The sequence below is a fragment of the Podarcis muralis genome, chromosome 1 (genome assembly GCF_964188315.1).
Source record: "Podarcis muralis chromosome 1, rPodMur119.hap1.1, whole genome shotgun sequence".
Classification (NCBI taxonomy): domain Eukaryota; kingdom Metazoa; phylum Chordata; class Lepidosauria; order Squamata; family Lacertidae; genus Podarcis; species Podarcis muralis.
In genome coordinates this window covers 101,518,658-101,534,622 of record NC_135655.1, presented here as the reverse complement: position 1 = coordinate 101,534,622, position 15,965 = coordinate 101,518,658, and the positions used below count along the sequence as shown (strand labels likewise).

Below are 15,965 nucleotides of genomic sequence, written 5' to 3'. Positions count from 1 at the left end.
TTTAAGGGATACAGATCTCTTCCCCTCTCTGATCCTTCTCCCCTTCCCTCAGGCTACTAAAACTGCTATGGGTTGGATCAGGCAAATTCTATTCAAGTGATGTAGGAGGCCTCTGAGCATGTTCAGTCTATCAGGCGTCGTCTCATCTCTCCTCTCCTCCTAACCAATATTTTTCTGCACACCTGGTTCCAAACCTGGACTCATGGTTCAGCTCTTCCAAATCATGAGCTGCAAACCACAGGACAAACCTTACGTTCTGGCTTATGGTTTGCCTCCTCTGTGGGAGCCCACCTATTTTGCTTTGGCTTAGAGTTATATGCAAAGTGGGCCGTTGTGTTAGCCAATTATCTTAACATCCTTGACCCTTCTGAACCATCTATCTATCACTATAAAATACATAACTATACGAGAAAAACCAGCCATATCTAAGCAATGTCCAAAGACTTTTAAAAGGAAACAGTATTTATAACCAAGCTATAAGATGCTGTTCTTGCTTTCATTGGGGAAAAGGTTAGTAGAAGCATGAATAAATAAATAAATAAATAAATTGCATCTCAAAATAGAAACTTTCCATTTCCAATGAAATATATACGTAAAAAGACACGGAAACTATCATTCAAATTTTTTAGATACCAGCTTTTAAAGGAAACATACCTGCTTCAGGACTTGTTCGACTGCAACTGCTCACAATGCTGTTTGGTATCACTTGATTGGAGGGTGCTTGGATTCGTGGCTGAGTTGGGTTCAGATGTAGTGAGTTTCCTAAAGTCATTCCAGGTTGACTGAGCACCCCACAATTTCCACTAGCTTGCATCTGATTTATTAAGCCTGCAAGATGGTGGTTTGGGCCAGGACTAGTACCATGGCCAAAGTTAGTGTTTGAATTCTGGCAGTGCATACTTTCTCCTCTTAAAGGTAAATCTTGTGCCAGTGAATTATGAATAGTGCCAGAGTTCATATTAGTGTCTGTAAAATGCAGCTGGTTAGCAGAGCAAGGCAAAGCAGTATTTGAGCTCCCACAACCAGAAGTACTATTGCTGCTCATATGAGAACTTTGACAGCTCATGGATTGAAGTAACTGGGACATAGACGTAATGGGAAATGAACCTTGATTCTGTTTTCTTATCAAGTCAGGCCCAGATTTAGGAACTCCAGAACTATCCAACTGAGACTGCCTAAGCAAACTCAACACGGTAGTGTTTGGTGGTTTTCTTTTCCTCAAAGGGTCTTTTTGTTGAGACATAAGCTTATCTCGTAGTGCTGCTCGACCACTTTGCCCTTCACTTGATGGTAGAAGCATGTTAGCAGTAGGAGGAAACATGGTGTTTAAAGTGCTATGTCCATCATTGTTGCCACCACTGGCAACAGTTCCAGAATTGCTACTGCTGTTGCTATTGTTACCAGCAAGTTTATTTTGATTTGCTAGCTGTGCTTTGGCTGCTGCTGAGAGTAAACTACTAGCTGGAAAGGAGGCAGCATTGTGCTGGTTCAAGATCTGATTTAAAGGCATTCCCAGCAAGCCAGGCTGACTTTTCATGGGCCCACTTCCAGCAGATGCAGATGGAAAAACTGCATTGTTTGGAGGATTCAATACATTACTCATTCCAGCAATCAATGGGTTAGGGATATCCTTATACTGATGGAGTCCATCAGTCTTTGTAGAAGGACTTGATGGCATGGATGGCCTAGGAGACCCTATTGTTGACCTTGGTGATCGAGGAGGAACTTTAATATTACTACAAGATGACTGTGGTCCTACTGGAGGCATCATGAAATTTCCATGATCAGATGATGTGGAAGATGAGCGTGATCTTTGGGGCGAAGCCTCAATCCTTCCAATTCCAGATCCCATCATATGAACCGGTGATGTTACTGGGGAGGGTGAGAGGGAGGTTGAAGCAGCATGCTGAACTCTTTGCACATGACTCCCATGGTTTGTGTGACCAGGCTTTACAGTTGGCAAAGGGAGATTACTTGGCAGAGGGACGACGGCTGGAGGCATGCTTACATTCATCACAGGTACCTGAGAGTGAACATTTGAGTGATAAGTACTTGGATTAATGATAACAGGATTCTGATTCACCGGTTTGCTAGGAATGGGGTCAAGAATGCCAAGCGGATCCTTCTCCGAAGTTAATGGCTTTTTCTGAAGAGCACAGGAAGGTGGTGGTGGTGGAGGAGGTGGAGGAGGGCCTTGAGGTGGTTTGTGGTGAAACATTGCTCGTGGCATTTCCATACTAGCTGAAAAATTACACATGGGTTTTTTCATTACTGGACTTTTTGTGGTCAGGGTTGGGGAAAGAGGTATATTAGTCCTTCCAGCCATTGCACAAGATGACTGCACAGGAGAACCATGTAGCATTACTGAAGGTGGGGACAGAGGAGTTCTGTTCATGTGAACAGGACTAGAGTTGGGTGCTCCATGAAAACTGGAATTATTCCTCGTGAAAATATCTGGACTTCCAAGAGGGTCTGTCCTTGGAGAGATGGAACCATCTCCATATATTTGTGATCCTGATGAAGCTGGACTCGGCATTCCTCCATGGCCGCCACGATACGGAGATTTCTGTCCATGTTCATTACTGCCCAATCTCTGCCTGGGATAGACAGAATGAAGTTCTTGTTGTTGGTTTGCAGTCATCTCTTGCACATATAGCCTTCCCATGGCATTTGAGGACCCCATCATCAATTTGAAGGGAGTTTTACATTCTGGCATCACAGAATTGGTAATTCCTTCATGTGATTTATTCCTCATTGATCTTGGAGTTGCTGCTCGTGAAGGTACTATTGGAGTTGCACCTAAATAAAAAATATGAGAGAAGAGTTACTATTGTGGAATGAAATGAAATATAACAAAAGAGACTAATTTCCCCCCTCTGGACAGAACTGCATCCAAGTACATTAAACACAAAATTCTGTAATGTGCCATGGTCTTGCACCAGGGATTCTGGTAGGAAACCTATGTCATTTATTCCTATGCCAGTCTTCACTAAACTAGTGCTTTCCAGATGTTTTGGACTACAACTCTCATCAGTCCCAGCCAGCACCGTTTCTGTTCAATAATAATTTAGGGCAACGTACTTTTATCAAAATGTGACCTACCATGCCTTATCCAGGCCAGCAGCTGCATAACCATAAGCTCCTGATGCAACTATCAGTTTCCTGAGTTGCCTTGGGGCTGCTTAAGACCTATCTGCCCCAAGAGAAGGCAAAAATGCCCAGGGCAGGGACTTCATTTCATCAGCTCCTAATCTGACCCAAGAATATTTTGCAGCATTTCCTAATTCTAATATTTATGAACTACCATGGGTGCCTTGACAGAAAGGCAGCAGATAAATATAATAAAATAAATAAATGAAATAAAAAACTTTCAAAACAGCCATTTATTAAAAAGGAAAATTAGGATATCCCCTGCTGCAATAGGATATTGATCTTCAGTACCTGGTTGTACTTCCCCAACTTTGTTCTAGGCCAAATGTGGATGACTGAAAGAGGAAAGCTGTGTGGCACTAAGCTATAGGAATGTTTGGAAGGGCATGAACTTATTCCCTCTAGTGACACTGAACACGGAAGGCCCAAAATGGGTAATTGCATAGGCGTGGGTACCAGTGGAGTGCAGCTGGCTAAGGGTGCTATATTTTGATGCCAGGTTTGGTGTGTGCCTACAATGTCAGCATTTCCCCAAGATATGGAAGTTCCACACTGATCTACCTATCTATGAAAACACACACATATTAAGCTCTTTTGCATTGGGGTAGAATCACAGAGTTGTAGAGTTAGAAGGGATCCTGAGGGTCATCTAGTCCAACTCTCTGCAATTCAGGAATCTCAACATACATGACAGATGACCATCCAACCTCTGCTTAAAAACCCAGTCCTGTCCACTTCCAATAGTTTGACTTCATCCCCAAAGGTGAACGCCTCCATTGTCTTCTGAGACAGATGGATGCCAACCGTCTACTCTTGGCTAGCAGTCTCTTCTCAGTCTCCAGGAAATCTATGTTCCAGAACAGTAGCTACCTGAGATCCTTTTAATTTTAAATACCAAAGATGGAGCATGGGATCTTCTGCACACATAGCACATACTCCATCAGTGACCCATGGCTCCACTAAGATAAATGATCCAGGACCTAGGAGGGGGTGATTTAGGATTAGTGGAGTAAAGTGGAATGACTCTGCAAGGTGTAAAAAGGACATATGGTCCTCTAAAATCACCTCATAAGATTTGATAGCTTAACATATCTATTTTTTTAATAAACAACTTTTGAAGATTAATTCTCCCTCTTACATTACTTACTTCTGAACATTAACATTGAATTTCTTCCTCCCATTTGTGAAAAGCCAAACTTACTTGTTCCACCACCAGGGCTAGTTAGAACCAACGAAGGATGAGGTGCTTCCATGCTCTTATGAAGTGTAGCCACTGCAATAATTTTCCTTTTATGGATGCATAGCTTAGTGACATCTTCATCTGCTTTAACATCTTCAGCTGTCCTTTGTGTCACAGCAACTCCAGGATCAAAATTAAATACCTTAAAAATAATGCCAGAAACACTATATTATGATTTTTTGGGGGTTAAGAGACTACCCCCCCCAAAGTAAGCACCTCTCATTTTCTTCAAAATCTGATTATATAATGGGCATGTTAGAGGAATCAAAATTCACAACATACAGTGGAGGCACACTTATTCTGAGCTGCCCTTGTAGTGGATGACGACTGGAGAACCAACAGTTCTGCTCAAAGTTCTGCTGGTACAAATTGTGGTACCTTGCATTAAAAAAAAATTCCACTATCCCACATCATCTCATGAAAACTCCAATTTGATAACATTTCCCTGAGCACCTCTTCCCAAAACGTGTACACCTTTGTATAGGCCCAGCACATTTGCTGACGGGACCCCCAGCGACATACAGCCCCACCATCAGGTGCGGGGGGGGGGGGGAGCACTTTTAAAAAAAACTTTTTTATTAAAGATTTATTGGTTTACAAAAGTATATGCAATGTCTCTTTTTTCAAGTTACATTTTCTACAGATCAGTTTCATTTGTTGAGACATTAGTATTAGATTAAGAAGAAAAGGGGGGGAGAGGTGGAGGGGGCGATGGTGAGTGGGAGTAGGGTCGGGTGGCAATGTTTCTATTTTACTTAATGTATGTGTGGGGTTTTGTGTCAGTGTTGCTTGTGCAGGTTCTCTTTGCTATTTGCTTGTCTTCCTTTCGTGGTGAGAGAGGTTGGGGTTGGCTTAAGGTGTGGTTGTTTGTGATTGGCTGTGGTGAGCTTTGTTTTCATGTGTGAGTGGGGTGGGTGGGTGTTTTTGAATCAGGTTAGCCAGACTGATTTCTATGCTGTTGGCGGATTCTTGTCGTTGTCTTGTTGGGCTGCGTATGTGTTAAAGGGGAGCCATACAGGGGTGAAGGCATCTTCTTTCATTGGGGGGCTGCACTTATGTGGGCAAAGTAGAGTGGAGTTAGACACCATTTTTGTAGCATTTTCAATGTCATTTCCTTCATTCAGGATGATATGAATTTAAAGGGAAACTTGCTCCACGTGGCTGTCAAGTCTGCTTTGTCAGATATTTAATAATAATAATAATAATAATAATAATAATAATTATTATTATTTATTTATATCCCGCCCTCCCCAGCTGAAGCCGGGCTCAGGGCTGCTAACAACAATCAAATAATCCAACATTCTAAAAACATTTCATTATAAAAATTAATTAAAATCAAATTGATGGCAACCATTAAGCAAAATTCTGTGCAGATTGCCAGAGGAGGGAGTCAGGCTGCGCCCTGGCCAAAGGCCTGGTGGAACAGCTCTGTCTTGCAGGCCCTGCGGAAAGATGTCAGGTCCCGCAGGGCCCTAGTCTCTTGTGACAGAGCGTTCCACCAGATTGGAACCGCAGCCGAGAAAGCCCTGGTTCTAGTTGAGGCCAGCCTAACCTCTCTGTGGCCTGGGACCTTCAGGATGTTTTTATTTGCAGACCGTAAGTTCCTCTGTGGGACATACCAGGAGAGGCAGTCCCATAGGTACGAGGGTCCTAGGCGGTATAGGGCTTTAGAGGTTAAAACCAGCACCTTAAACCTGATCCTGTACTCCAACGGGAGCCAGTGCAGCTGGTATAGTACCGGATGAATGTGATCTCACAGCGAAGACCCAATAAGGAGTCTCACTGCTGCATTCTGCACCCGCTGGAATTTCTGGGTCAGTCTCAAGGGCAGCCCCACGTAGAGCGAGTTACAATAATCCAGTCTGGAGGTGACCGTCGCGTGGATCACAGTGGCTAGGTCAGGGCGAGAGAGATAAGGAGCCAACTGCTTAGCTTGGCAGAGATGAAAAAATGCCACCTTTGTTATAGCTGTTTGACAGTCACAGATTCCTACATGAGATGCAGCCCCTCAGCTGTGCTAGTATTCTATACAATTTGGGAAACCAGACCATGTTCCATTCATTCAAGTTTAAGAGTCATTCAAAAGAAGGCAACCGGATTACTGCAATGCGCTCTAGGTGGGGCTTCACTCATGCTTGATCCTGAAGCTGCTGTCAGTGTAGAATACTGCAGTGTAGAACTGCTGACAGGACTAAGGCCTTGTCAGAATACAACATCTGTGCTCAGAGATCTGCACTGGTTGCTTCCAGACCAAGTTCAATATCTTAATGTTAGCATATAAAGCCCTTAACTTGGGACCAGTTTACCTATGAGATTACTGTACACCCCCCTCCCATGCACTCCCGACCACTTCAATTGGCACTACTACAGGTGCCACATAAAACCCATCCCACATTTGTAAGAACTCAACCATTTAGTGGCAGCAACCTGCTCTTTGGAACTCCCTGCCCATTGAAATCAAGCAGGCACCTTTCACTGTATTCTTTTGCGGTGCCTGATAAAAACATGTTTTTTTAGGCAAGCCTACCCAGATGCTTAGAAAGTTGATGTAATTTTAATCTGTTTTAGTATCTTAACTTTTGTATGTTTTAAAGTATGGTTGTGATTCTTTCTAGATTTTCTTGTTTTATCGTTTTGTAGATATCTTTATCTTATTTTGTGAATAAATAAGTTCCCTTAGGGCACCTTGCTTATTCTGCCTTACTATATATTCTTCTACGTTGGGTCATTACACACTCTTCCTTATCTACCACTGTATATCTGGCAAACTGAATTTCTAAGAGATTTCACACAAACTGCTACTAGGGAGGAAACGCAGGAAAGAGCACCACTGCAGGAAAAAGAAAGCAATGGACAAATTGTGGTTTTCAAGGCCACTACAATTTTGCTGTCCACTACTCTACTGTATAGTACTGATTTGATGTATAGCACATTGTTTTTAAATGCAACTGGTTATTTATTAATGGTTTGATTATTTCTGAATTTGTCATTATGTTAATTAGATGCTGCAAAGCACTCTGTGATCTGGTTGATGAAGATCACAGAATGATGAAGATAAATAAACAAACAGAAAACAGAATCCTTGTGTACTGTAGACCACTGGCAGTAATAAGAACACAAATGTTGCAATGTGGAGTTATCATGGACTGGTTGGGATATAGAGGAATGATGGGAGGAGTCAGCTGGGGAACCAGAGCCCAGAGCGTGATGGTGGGACAATGATGAGTGGTCAGAAGGAGAAGATTGGGAAGAGGAGGTGCCAGAAGTGGAGGCAGTAACAGGGCTTAGTGAGCTGGGAGAGTCTGTGGCAGAGAGAAGTCCAGAATCAGATGCAGATGCTGAAGCAGGGGAAAAGCAGGGGAGGAGTGAAGCAAAGAGGCAGAGGTAAGTCAGGCTGGAGAAGAGTCATGGGTGTCTCCCCTTCCTGCTGCGACAAGCTCCCCTCACCCAATGTCTCCCTGAACCAGAAGAGGAATGCAAAGTACAGAGGAGACATTGGCTGTACACAGACACAGTCTCCGATTGCTTGGAAAAAAACCCCTGAAGAGGCAGGGACTTAAGATGGCTGGGGGGCGGGGCGGGTTAGGGACTTTCAGTTTCAGCAACTGATCCATGGGGCAAGACCTACTTTTATATTGTGAACAGCCTGAGATCTATGGATGAAGAGTTTTATACAAATAAATTTACTTACTTAGCCTACTAAACAAATAAATAAATAAATAAATACACTGAGCATTCACCTTTAAACAACCGTTTAGATTAATTATGCGAACCACACCAATAAGTAATGCATCTTGTTTTCAAAACGGTTTTGTTTCTAATTAATGACTTTTAAAATTTTACAACAATATATTTAGTTCAACATATATTCATTTTTCATTCAGCATGTTCACAGTTATCCGATTTTACCTTGGGAAGGATGAGGGGACATTCTAAACCACACTTGCATGTTCCATCAGTCAGCAGATACGTTTTAACCTGTTCCAAACAGGACAATAAAGACCCACTAGGACTGAAAGAATAAGAAAAATGTAAAATATGCACATTAATGAATATTGCTAGAAAATACTTCACATACAATTGATGTATCAGTTTGGAACGCACGCACGCATGCTCACACAAACAGAGAGTACAGCTTCACTAGTCTGCAAAAGTTTCCACAGAAAAGTTAATGTAATTCCTGTTCAAACTTACATCAAACTTACTTTTCTCTAACCTACATTTTAACAAGAACTCAAGGCTAGGCATTTCAAAGTTGCTCCATTGTTCTCTTGGATGTTGCAGGGTACCAGCTTGTCTATTAATGTATAATGCACAGGATAACATATAATGCACAGAAGGATTGAGGAACTAGTACACACAGAGGATTATCTTCACATTTCGTACTGTTTAAAAGAGCCTACAATCTCCAGAAGTTCCTATTTCAAGTAGTAAAAGGTTTTCCTCCAAATAAATAAAGAAGAAAAGAAGAAGTGTAAGCTTAGACAGGCTTTTTAAAGACAAGTTTATTCCAAATTGATAGCAGGACCCAAGTCCTACTATGCAACAGACTTTTCATAGATATAGGTCTGCCTAAAAAAACAGTCACAAACCCAGCTGGGGAAACTGATGTTTATCTGAAATGAATGGAAATGGTCTTAGAAGACAGTTCTTTAGGGATATAGGAATATGCTGAGTCTTTAAAGTGTTTCTGGGCAATGAGGTTGCTCCTCTGAGTAAATGTGTTGGTTAGATTGTATACAGCTGATGGAAATTCAAGCTCTTACACAAGGAGCCACTACTGGAGAAAGTAAACCTTGGATAAACACAAATTAGGTAGAAATAGATGATAGATAGATAGATAGATAGATAGATAGATAGATAGATAGACAGATTAGATAGATGATAGATAGATAGATAAATGGGGGAGGGGAGAAAATTATATCTTAATCTATTCCATCTTTTCAAGCATTAGCAGTTTTGTTGGGCCTGTGTATGGAGAAATTCCAAGGAAGAATTTGCTTAACTGGGAATGGAATGGAATGGAATTTCACATTCTGCAATATCCTTCTGAGCTACAGTTTTTTAGGCCTGTCTTAGCATCTAATCTTATGTTGCCCAGGAGCGTAGATGAGAGGCCACAGGATGCAGTGGAAGTGCTTCTCAGCCAGTGGGGGAAGGGGTAGCAGCTCTGACATAATTTCCCTCCACCTGCATAGGGAAAGTAGAAACTCCCCTATGAGGAATGATTACGACGTGTGTGTGTGTGTGTGTGTGTGTGTGTGTGTGTGTGTCTGTGTTAAGTTTAGAGAAAAGGCAGGTAAGAGGAGATGTAAAAAAAATTGGTGTGGAGAAAGTGAATAGAGAAAGGTTTTTCTTCCTCTTGCATAGCACAAGAACTTGGGGACATCCAATGAAATGGGATGTTGGAAGATTCAGGCTGGTTAAAAAAGTTCTTCTATCCAGGCTTTGATGTCTGGTGAGGTAATGCATTCCAGGGTTAGAGAAAGAGGACTTTGGCTATCAAGTCACCTTTCGCAGAATTACTTAAACAGAATAACTTCCTATTCCAACATGCACGTGAATGCTTACCTAATATACAGAACTCCATTTTGATCTACCCGCCGTTGCCAACCGACTGGGACTTGTACTGCAGGCAGCCCTCCATCTTTGTCCCCACCGTCACACTCCTTGCCTCCATTCATTTTTTTTGATACTGCTTATGCCTCCTCGGAGATATCAACAATAAGATGATATCCTTAGTCTATATGTCATCATGGCCTTCAGAAGGCGGCTGCACAGCACAGCGATTCCCAGTTTGTACAAAATGCATTGGGAAGCTCTGGCTCAGTCGATAAAATCTGCCATTTTTGTTGTTGACAAGTCAGTTGCCCATTCTGATCAATATTAAGTATGAAATGTTTTATTCCTTATGTAGCCATAAGGATATCCTAAATGGGAAAAATGAATGTTTCCAACTTGGGAAAATCATAATCCATTAATGCTCTGTTACTGGCCAAGAAGAGATTGAAAACATTTACTTCTAGTTCAATAGCATGACTCCAAGCTTGATGACTGCCAAAGGTAATTTGTATTTTGAGAGAATAAGTCCCATTTTTGAAGATTTGTCACGGCCAAGAACTCCCGGTATTAAATCCTTTTTATATGCCACATTCTTTTTGTTTCCTTGTCTTCTTCCATTCATTGTCCAAGGAACTCCTGGACGCTTCTTGTGATTCTCTCATGATGATACAGCTCCAATATGAATACCTGATAGGAGACAAAACACAAGCAGCTAAGTAATATTACCATTAAAATGAAAGTAATGTCTGTTATCTATTTGCTCTGATTGGTGCACTGCAGAAGACAACAGTGCAACTCTTAAATAAATTTTAGTAAAAACTTTAAGGAAACACAAAAGGTGGAACAGGGTCCAAAGATCTGCACAACCTAGTATTTGTGTTTCCCCCCACACCTAGCACCTCCTCACGAACCACAGTTGAGTTTCAAAAGCAGTTTGTGGTATCACATAATTCTAGTGTTTAAAGGTAAGAAGTCAAACATGTATTCAAGAATGCCTACAGAAGCTGTTTGAATCTTGGCTGTATTGAGAGATAGAGAGAGAGAGATTAAAACTGAAACATGTGAGAATGCTTAAGAATTCAAGAGAAAAGACAGGAATAAAGATTATATTAGGCAGCTTGGATGAATATTGGCCTCTTCTTTTACACTTTCAAAGGGAATTCCTACATTTATTCATTGCTTTGCATGAAAGTATTTATGCAACTTGGTACGTTAACACATTGTAATCCTAATCTAATTAATTCTGCAACAATTTATTCCATTACAATCTCAAAATAGAAACACTAGTCTACAGAAACTTTGAGCATTCATTGAATTTCTGATTACGTACGTGAAAAACATCACACTTCTCCCTGTGCTGAAGCAACCAACAGGGCTTACAGGACAGATAGCACAAGTTGTGCACAAGCCTAAGTCTTTGCCAGAAATCAGATACTACCCCCATATTACATATGCATAGATCGATGATTTTTACTCATTAGTCAGCAAATAAGCAACTAGTTTTTAATATATATTAAAACAAACACATGCACTGGATCATTTCAAGAGATATAGTTTCTGCAACAGATGCAGGTAAAACACATTAACCACAGCTTGCTGCATGTAATTGCTGTGTGCATATTTCAGGTTACGAGTGCTGATTATATTTACTTGCTTTTTACCTCTCCCTATACAGGACTGGTACACTGAAGTACTAAGGAAAAAGGTGAAAAGTCCTGCAGTCCTGGAGGGAATGTGAGGAAGTGTCATGGTCCCGAACCAGGAATCCTCAGTTGCAGAAGACTCCCACAAAAGCAGCCTTTTAGGCTCTAGGGCCAGCAGTTCCACATACTCCCCGAACCCCAAGGAGAAACTTCTGCCATGGGGCTGAATGGACTGCAGACTCATTGGAGGATCAGGAAAGCCCCAACAAGCTCTCTTCAAAGTAGTGTGAAATCCCACTGCTTATATTAGGGGGGGAAAGTCACCAGCTGCAGAAAAAGGGAGTAATTCTTTAACTGGCCACATACAGGAATCAGAGGCAGGGTTTCCACCATGACTACCTAGTGCAGTTGCTCCAAGATGCACTGAGACAACTTGTGTTTTGGGCCTCAGCTGTAGGACCGCTGAGCATAGTCCAGCACCAGCCCCTTGGTGTTTGTACAAAGGCCTGGCTGCTCCTTGCCTTACCTTCCTATCTTTTCCACAACTCTGGGCCTACCGATTTCCATCTTGCTTGGGCCATCACCATCCCTTGGGGTGGACATCACCATGGATCAGGATATAAGGACCTTGTAGCCAGGCAACTACCACTTCAATGTCAGCAACCAGGGGAATGAGAAGGGCTGAAAAGAGTCACAGGGACCTAATGAGAAGTGGGGAATTAAGGCTGGATAGGTCATCACAAAGGAATGTAAGCAGTTGAGATTCATTTATTATTATATGTAAGCTGTCTAGAAGACCTCTCTGGGTTGGAAGGTAGGGCAGAAACTGAAATAAAACAAAAGGACATGCTTAAGCATAAGTAGTATGTCCTTCAACTATCTTCTAGAGCACACTCAAGATGTGTGCACAATATGTTTTTATTTTATTTTACAGACCATTGTCTGCTATGTGTGCTACACTTCACTGGGAAACCAGCCCAGAGTGCTGCCTTATATCTCAAGAGGTGGCTTCCATCCTGTCAAGGTGGATGAGAAAAGGGAGAATGCTACACCCAGAGACACACAGCATAGATACACAAACTACTACAGATTAGTCTCTGAACTGACAGCAAGGCACCAGGCACCAAACATCTCCCACTGTTTCAGGTCCAATTCACCAAGCCTAAGACAAAACAGGTGATGCTTCAGCACCTTCAACTGTATAGCCACAAACTCTTTCCCCCACATCCCAGGACCAGAGAAGGCTCCTGGACTTGATACTGCCTTTTTTACTATCAAGTTTTACCAACTGGATGAATGGTGTGAGCCTGTTTTTTTGAAGCACTGTTTTGGGCTTGAGACTTCTCTGTGGGAAAGGGGCTATAGCTTAATGACAGAGCTCATGCTTTGGATACAAAACATTCCAGGAAGAGCTGGGGAAAACCTCTGCCTGAAAATCTGGAGAGCTGCTTCCAGTCAATGTAGCCGGATAGACAGAGTCAGAGCACTAGTCCAAGGTAGCTCTTTATGTTCCCATCTTGGCTGTGAGTCCTGGCAGACCTGCTCCCTGCCCTGCAGACCTTTCCCCACCTGGCCTGGTGGGGCCTTGACACTACAGCCAGAAAAGCTTAGGCTGCTGCATGGACTCTTGGGGTGGGGAGTTGTTGTTAAAACTGTGTTTACGGAAGACAATCTTACTCAGCTACAAGTGATCGCCAAAGAAAGAAGAAGAAGTTGGCAGGGGGATTGTTGCTGCTGTTGATGTTGGTTCTTTTGTATCTATTTCAGATCTTGTGATTTATGTGGAAAATATTCAGTTTGGCTGTCTATTTTTAAGCGTTTTGTTTTTTGTTTTATGACTACTTTTGTTATGTTGTTGTTATGTATTTTTTCATGTTGTAAGCCGCCTTGAGCATTGTTTGAAGTGTGGAAAGGCAGCATACAAATAAAATGATGTCCGTACACATGTTGTCAGTGATGCTGGACAGCAACTCTAAAGGCCAGAGTATATAATACACAACAGGAATTGGAAGAAAGGTGTCAATGGAATTGTATGTGCTAGGATGTGTGCGAGGCTACATATGGCTGAAAGAGGCAATGCAAAGGACCTGTGCAAGTATTTCTAGGGTCTGTTTACTGGAAGCTTCTTTTCCAGATTAGTACTTTAAAAAAGAAAAGCCCGATTTTATTTTAAATGCCAATGTTTAGGTAAAATTTAAATAAAATACATTTCAGGAGTTTCCGCCACATGTAGGTACTCCCTCCATATACCTAACTGCTTCTCGTGACAGGCGTTTCACAAGTATTTAATAGTATTGACTAGAAATAAAGTTCAACCATCTTCCTATTATCTGTGACTTGCCAAATATGATAAACAGCAGAAGTAATTTGCATAATTGTCTATGGAGATTTTACAATTTTTTTTTTTTAGCTAGCACTGTTAGTAGGCACAAAGTGCTTGCTTCAGCTAAGAATGTCACTTTCAGACCAAGTCTACTTTCTGTCAAGCCTTTTAACCTTGAAAAGTGTTTGAAGTTGGACTGCAGACAGTAGTGTCAGGGTTTTAGCAATGTAAAAATAGGAGCATGTGTGTGCTTTTAAGCTTAAGCCACTTAGCATTAAAATTTCAATTTCTTTTCCTCCCTCCTCCAGGAATAAATGCTGCACGGAACATACGAAGGCCCAGAAGACAAACATCTTGAATAGTGCTAGCAACTGTAAATGTAGTAAAGGAAAGTATTCATACTGCTCACGGAACATTTCAAAATGATAGCTTTCTATTCATGTATGACAATACTACACTTACACACAATTGGGGGGGAGGGAATCCATTTAAACAAGTGTTGAAGACAGACAGCTTATTACTTGACTGCAACATAATTGGGCAGTATGAATTTGGCAATCTATACACATAGAAATTATGAAAGCCTTTATACAGGATCTTTCCCCCCTTACCTATACAGTGGTACCTTGGAAGTTGAATGGAATCCGTTCCAGAAGTCCATTCGACTTCCAAAACGTTTGGAAACCAAGGCACGACTTTCAATTGGTTGCAGGAAGCTCCTGCAGCCAATCAAAAGCCGCGGAAACCATGTCAGATGTTTGGGTTCCAAAGAACATTCGCAAACCGGAACACTCACTTCCAGGTTTGCGGCGTTCAGGAGCCAAAACGTTCGAGTTGCAAGGTGTTCGGGATCCAGGGTATGACTGTACTATTATCAGTGTACATAAGACTGAAATGATCAGGTACCTGGGTCTTACCCTCGTCTGTTAGTTGGATCACTGACACCAGGTAGGTGTGGCTATTATTTACGGTATTTCCCACTAATCATTTGAGAAAGGTAGCCTAGAAAATGTAACTAATTACTGGTGCTCCCCTCTGACAACAACCAATAAGTTACTAGTTGTTTCTGACCCAGTATTCCTGAAATTGTATTTTATTAAACTAAACAGGCAATGAGGGACTTAAAAGTGAGGTAATCATGGTATTAGGCAAATGTAAGAGACGATCTTTTTTAGAACTTGGTTTGACTAGAGTCAGAGGATTTCTTGCTTTCCAGAAAAAAGCAGCTTGTTCTGGAGATTCAAATAATATTCAATGGCAGCAATATACTGGATATATGGTTTCTGTCTTCACTGTTTGGGAAAGATTTATAGAATTAAACTACATTCCATAAAGAAAAGAAAATATTCTACATTTGACCGGGGGTTAGCAAAAAAGCCTTATTTGTTTGTGTGTGCGTGTTTGCAAGCAAACACACTTCAATGCATACAAACATAGTGAGACAGAATGCCTACTGCAAAACAGTGCAAATAAGAAGCAGGAAATTACACATTCAGCATCTAAAAAGAAAGAACCCCTTAATGTATGTAATAAATATAGATTGAACAGTCACAGGGTTAAATGCCTCTCCTGCTTATTTTAGTTAGTTAAATTGACTCAGCAGAAAAGCAGAGACTGAAGAAATGAAACTGTAGTACAGATAACTATTCAGGGCATGTTTTGATTATGAATATACATGGAATTCATCTGCAATTTTAAAAGGAACAACACAGAAACCAAACTAATAATTCAAATGCATGGGTTAAGCATACAAAATTTACTTGGAAGATGTGCACAGCTTTCTTGTGGCATAGTTTTTAAGAGAACATATTTATAGTAAATTCAGTTGCCAACAGTGAGTATAATCACATGTAAATTAGTTGTGACTTAGTCTGTAATTGTAAATACATGTATTAAATAGCAAAGTCCAAGTAAGAATAGGATCAGGATACATATTGCACTGAAGTAAGTGGAAGGCAAAGCAGTTCTTAAATTTCTAGAAAAAGAAATCCAAGGATTCAAATCTGCTAGGAATTATTAGCCTCTTATCTGGAAACTTCGTAATTCT

At 41.3% G+C, this 15,965-nt stretch overlaps 1 protein-coding gene across 5 annotated transcripts in view; it reads right to left on the bottom strand.

Moving 5' to 3' along the window:
• MBD5 (methyl-CpG binding domain protein 5) overlaps positions 1-15,965 on the bottom strand; it is a 105,133-nt gene that overhangs the window by 30,092 nt on the left and 59,076 nt on the right. For 3 of the 5 annotated variants that reach the window (XM_028745497.2, XM_077935877.1, XM_028745526.2), the window contains exons 3-6: positions 9,962-10,639; positions 8,300-8,402; positions 4,352-4,532; positions 655-2,799 (exon numbers count right to left, since the gene is read on the bottom strand). In XM_028745497.2, the coding sequence (XP_028601330.2) occupies positions 655-2,799; positions 4,352-4,532; positions 8,300-8,402; positions 9,962-10,074 (2,542 nt within the window). In that variant the 5' untranslated portion in view covers positions 10,075-10,639. Of the gene's footprint in view, positions 1-654; positions 2,800-4,351; positions 4,533-8,299; positions 8,403-9,961; positions 10,640-12,121; positions 12,297-15,965 lie in introns of all 5 variants that reach the window. The other 2 variants (XM_028745507.2, XM_028745516.2) reach the window with 2 other exon arrangements.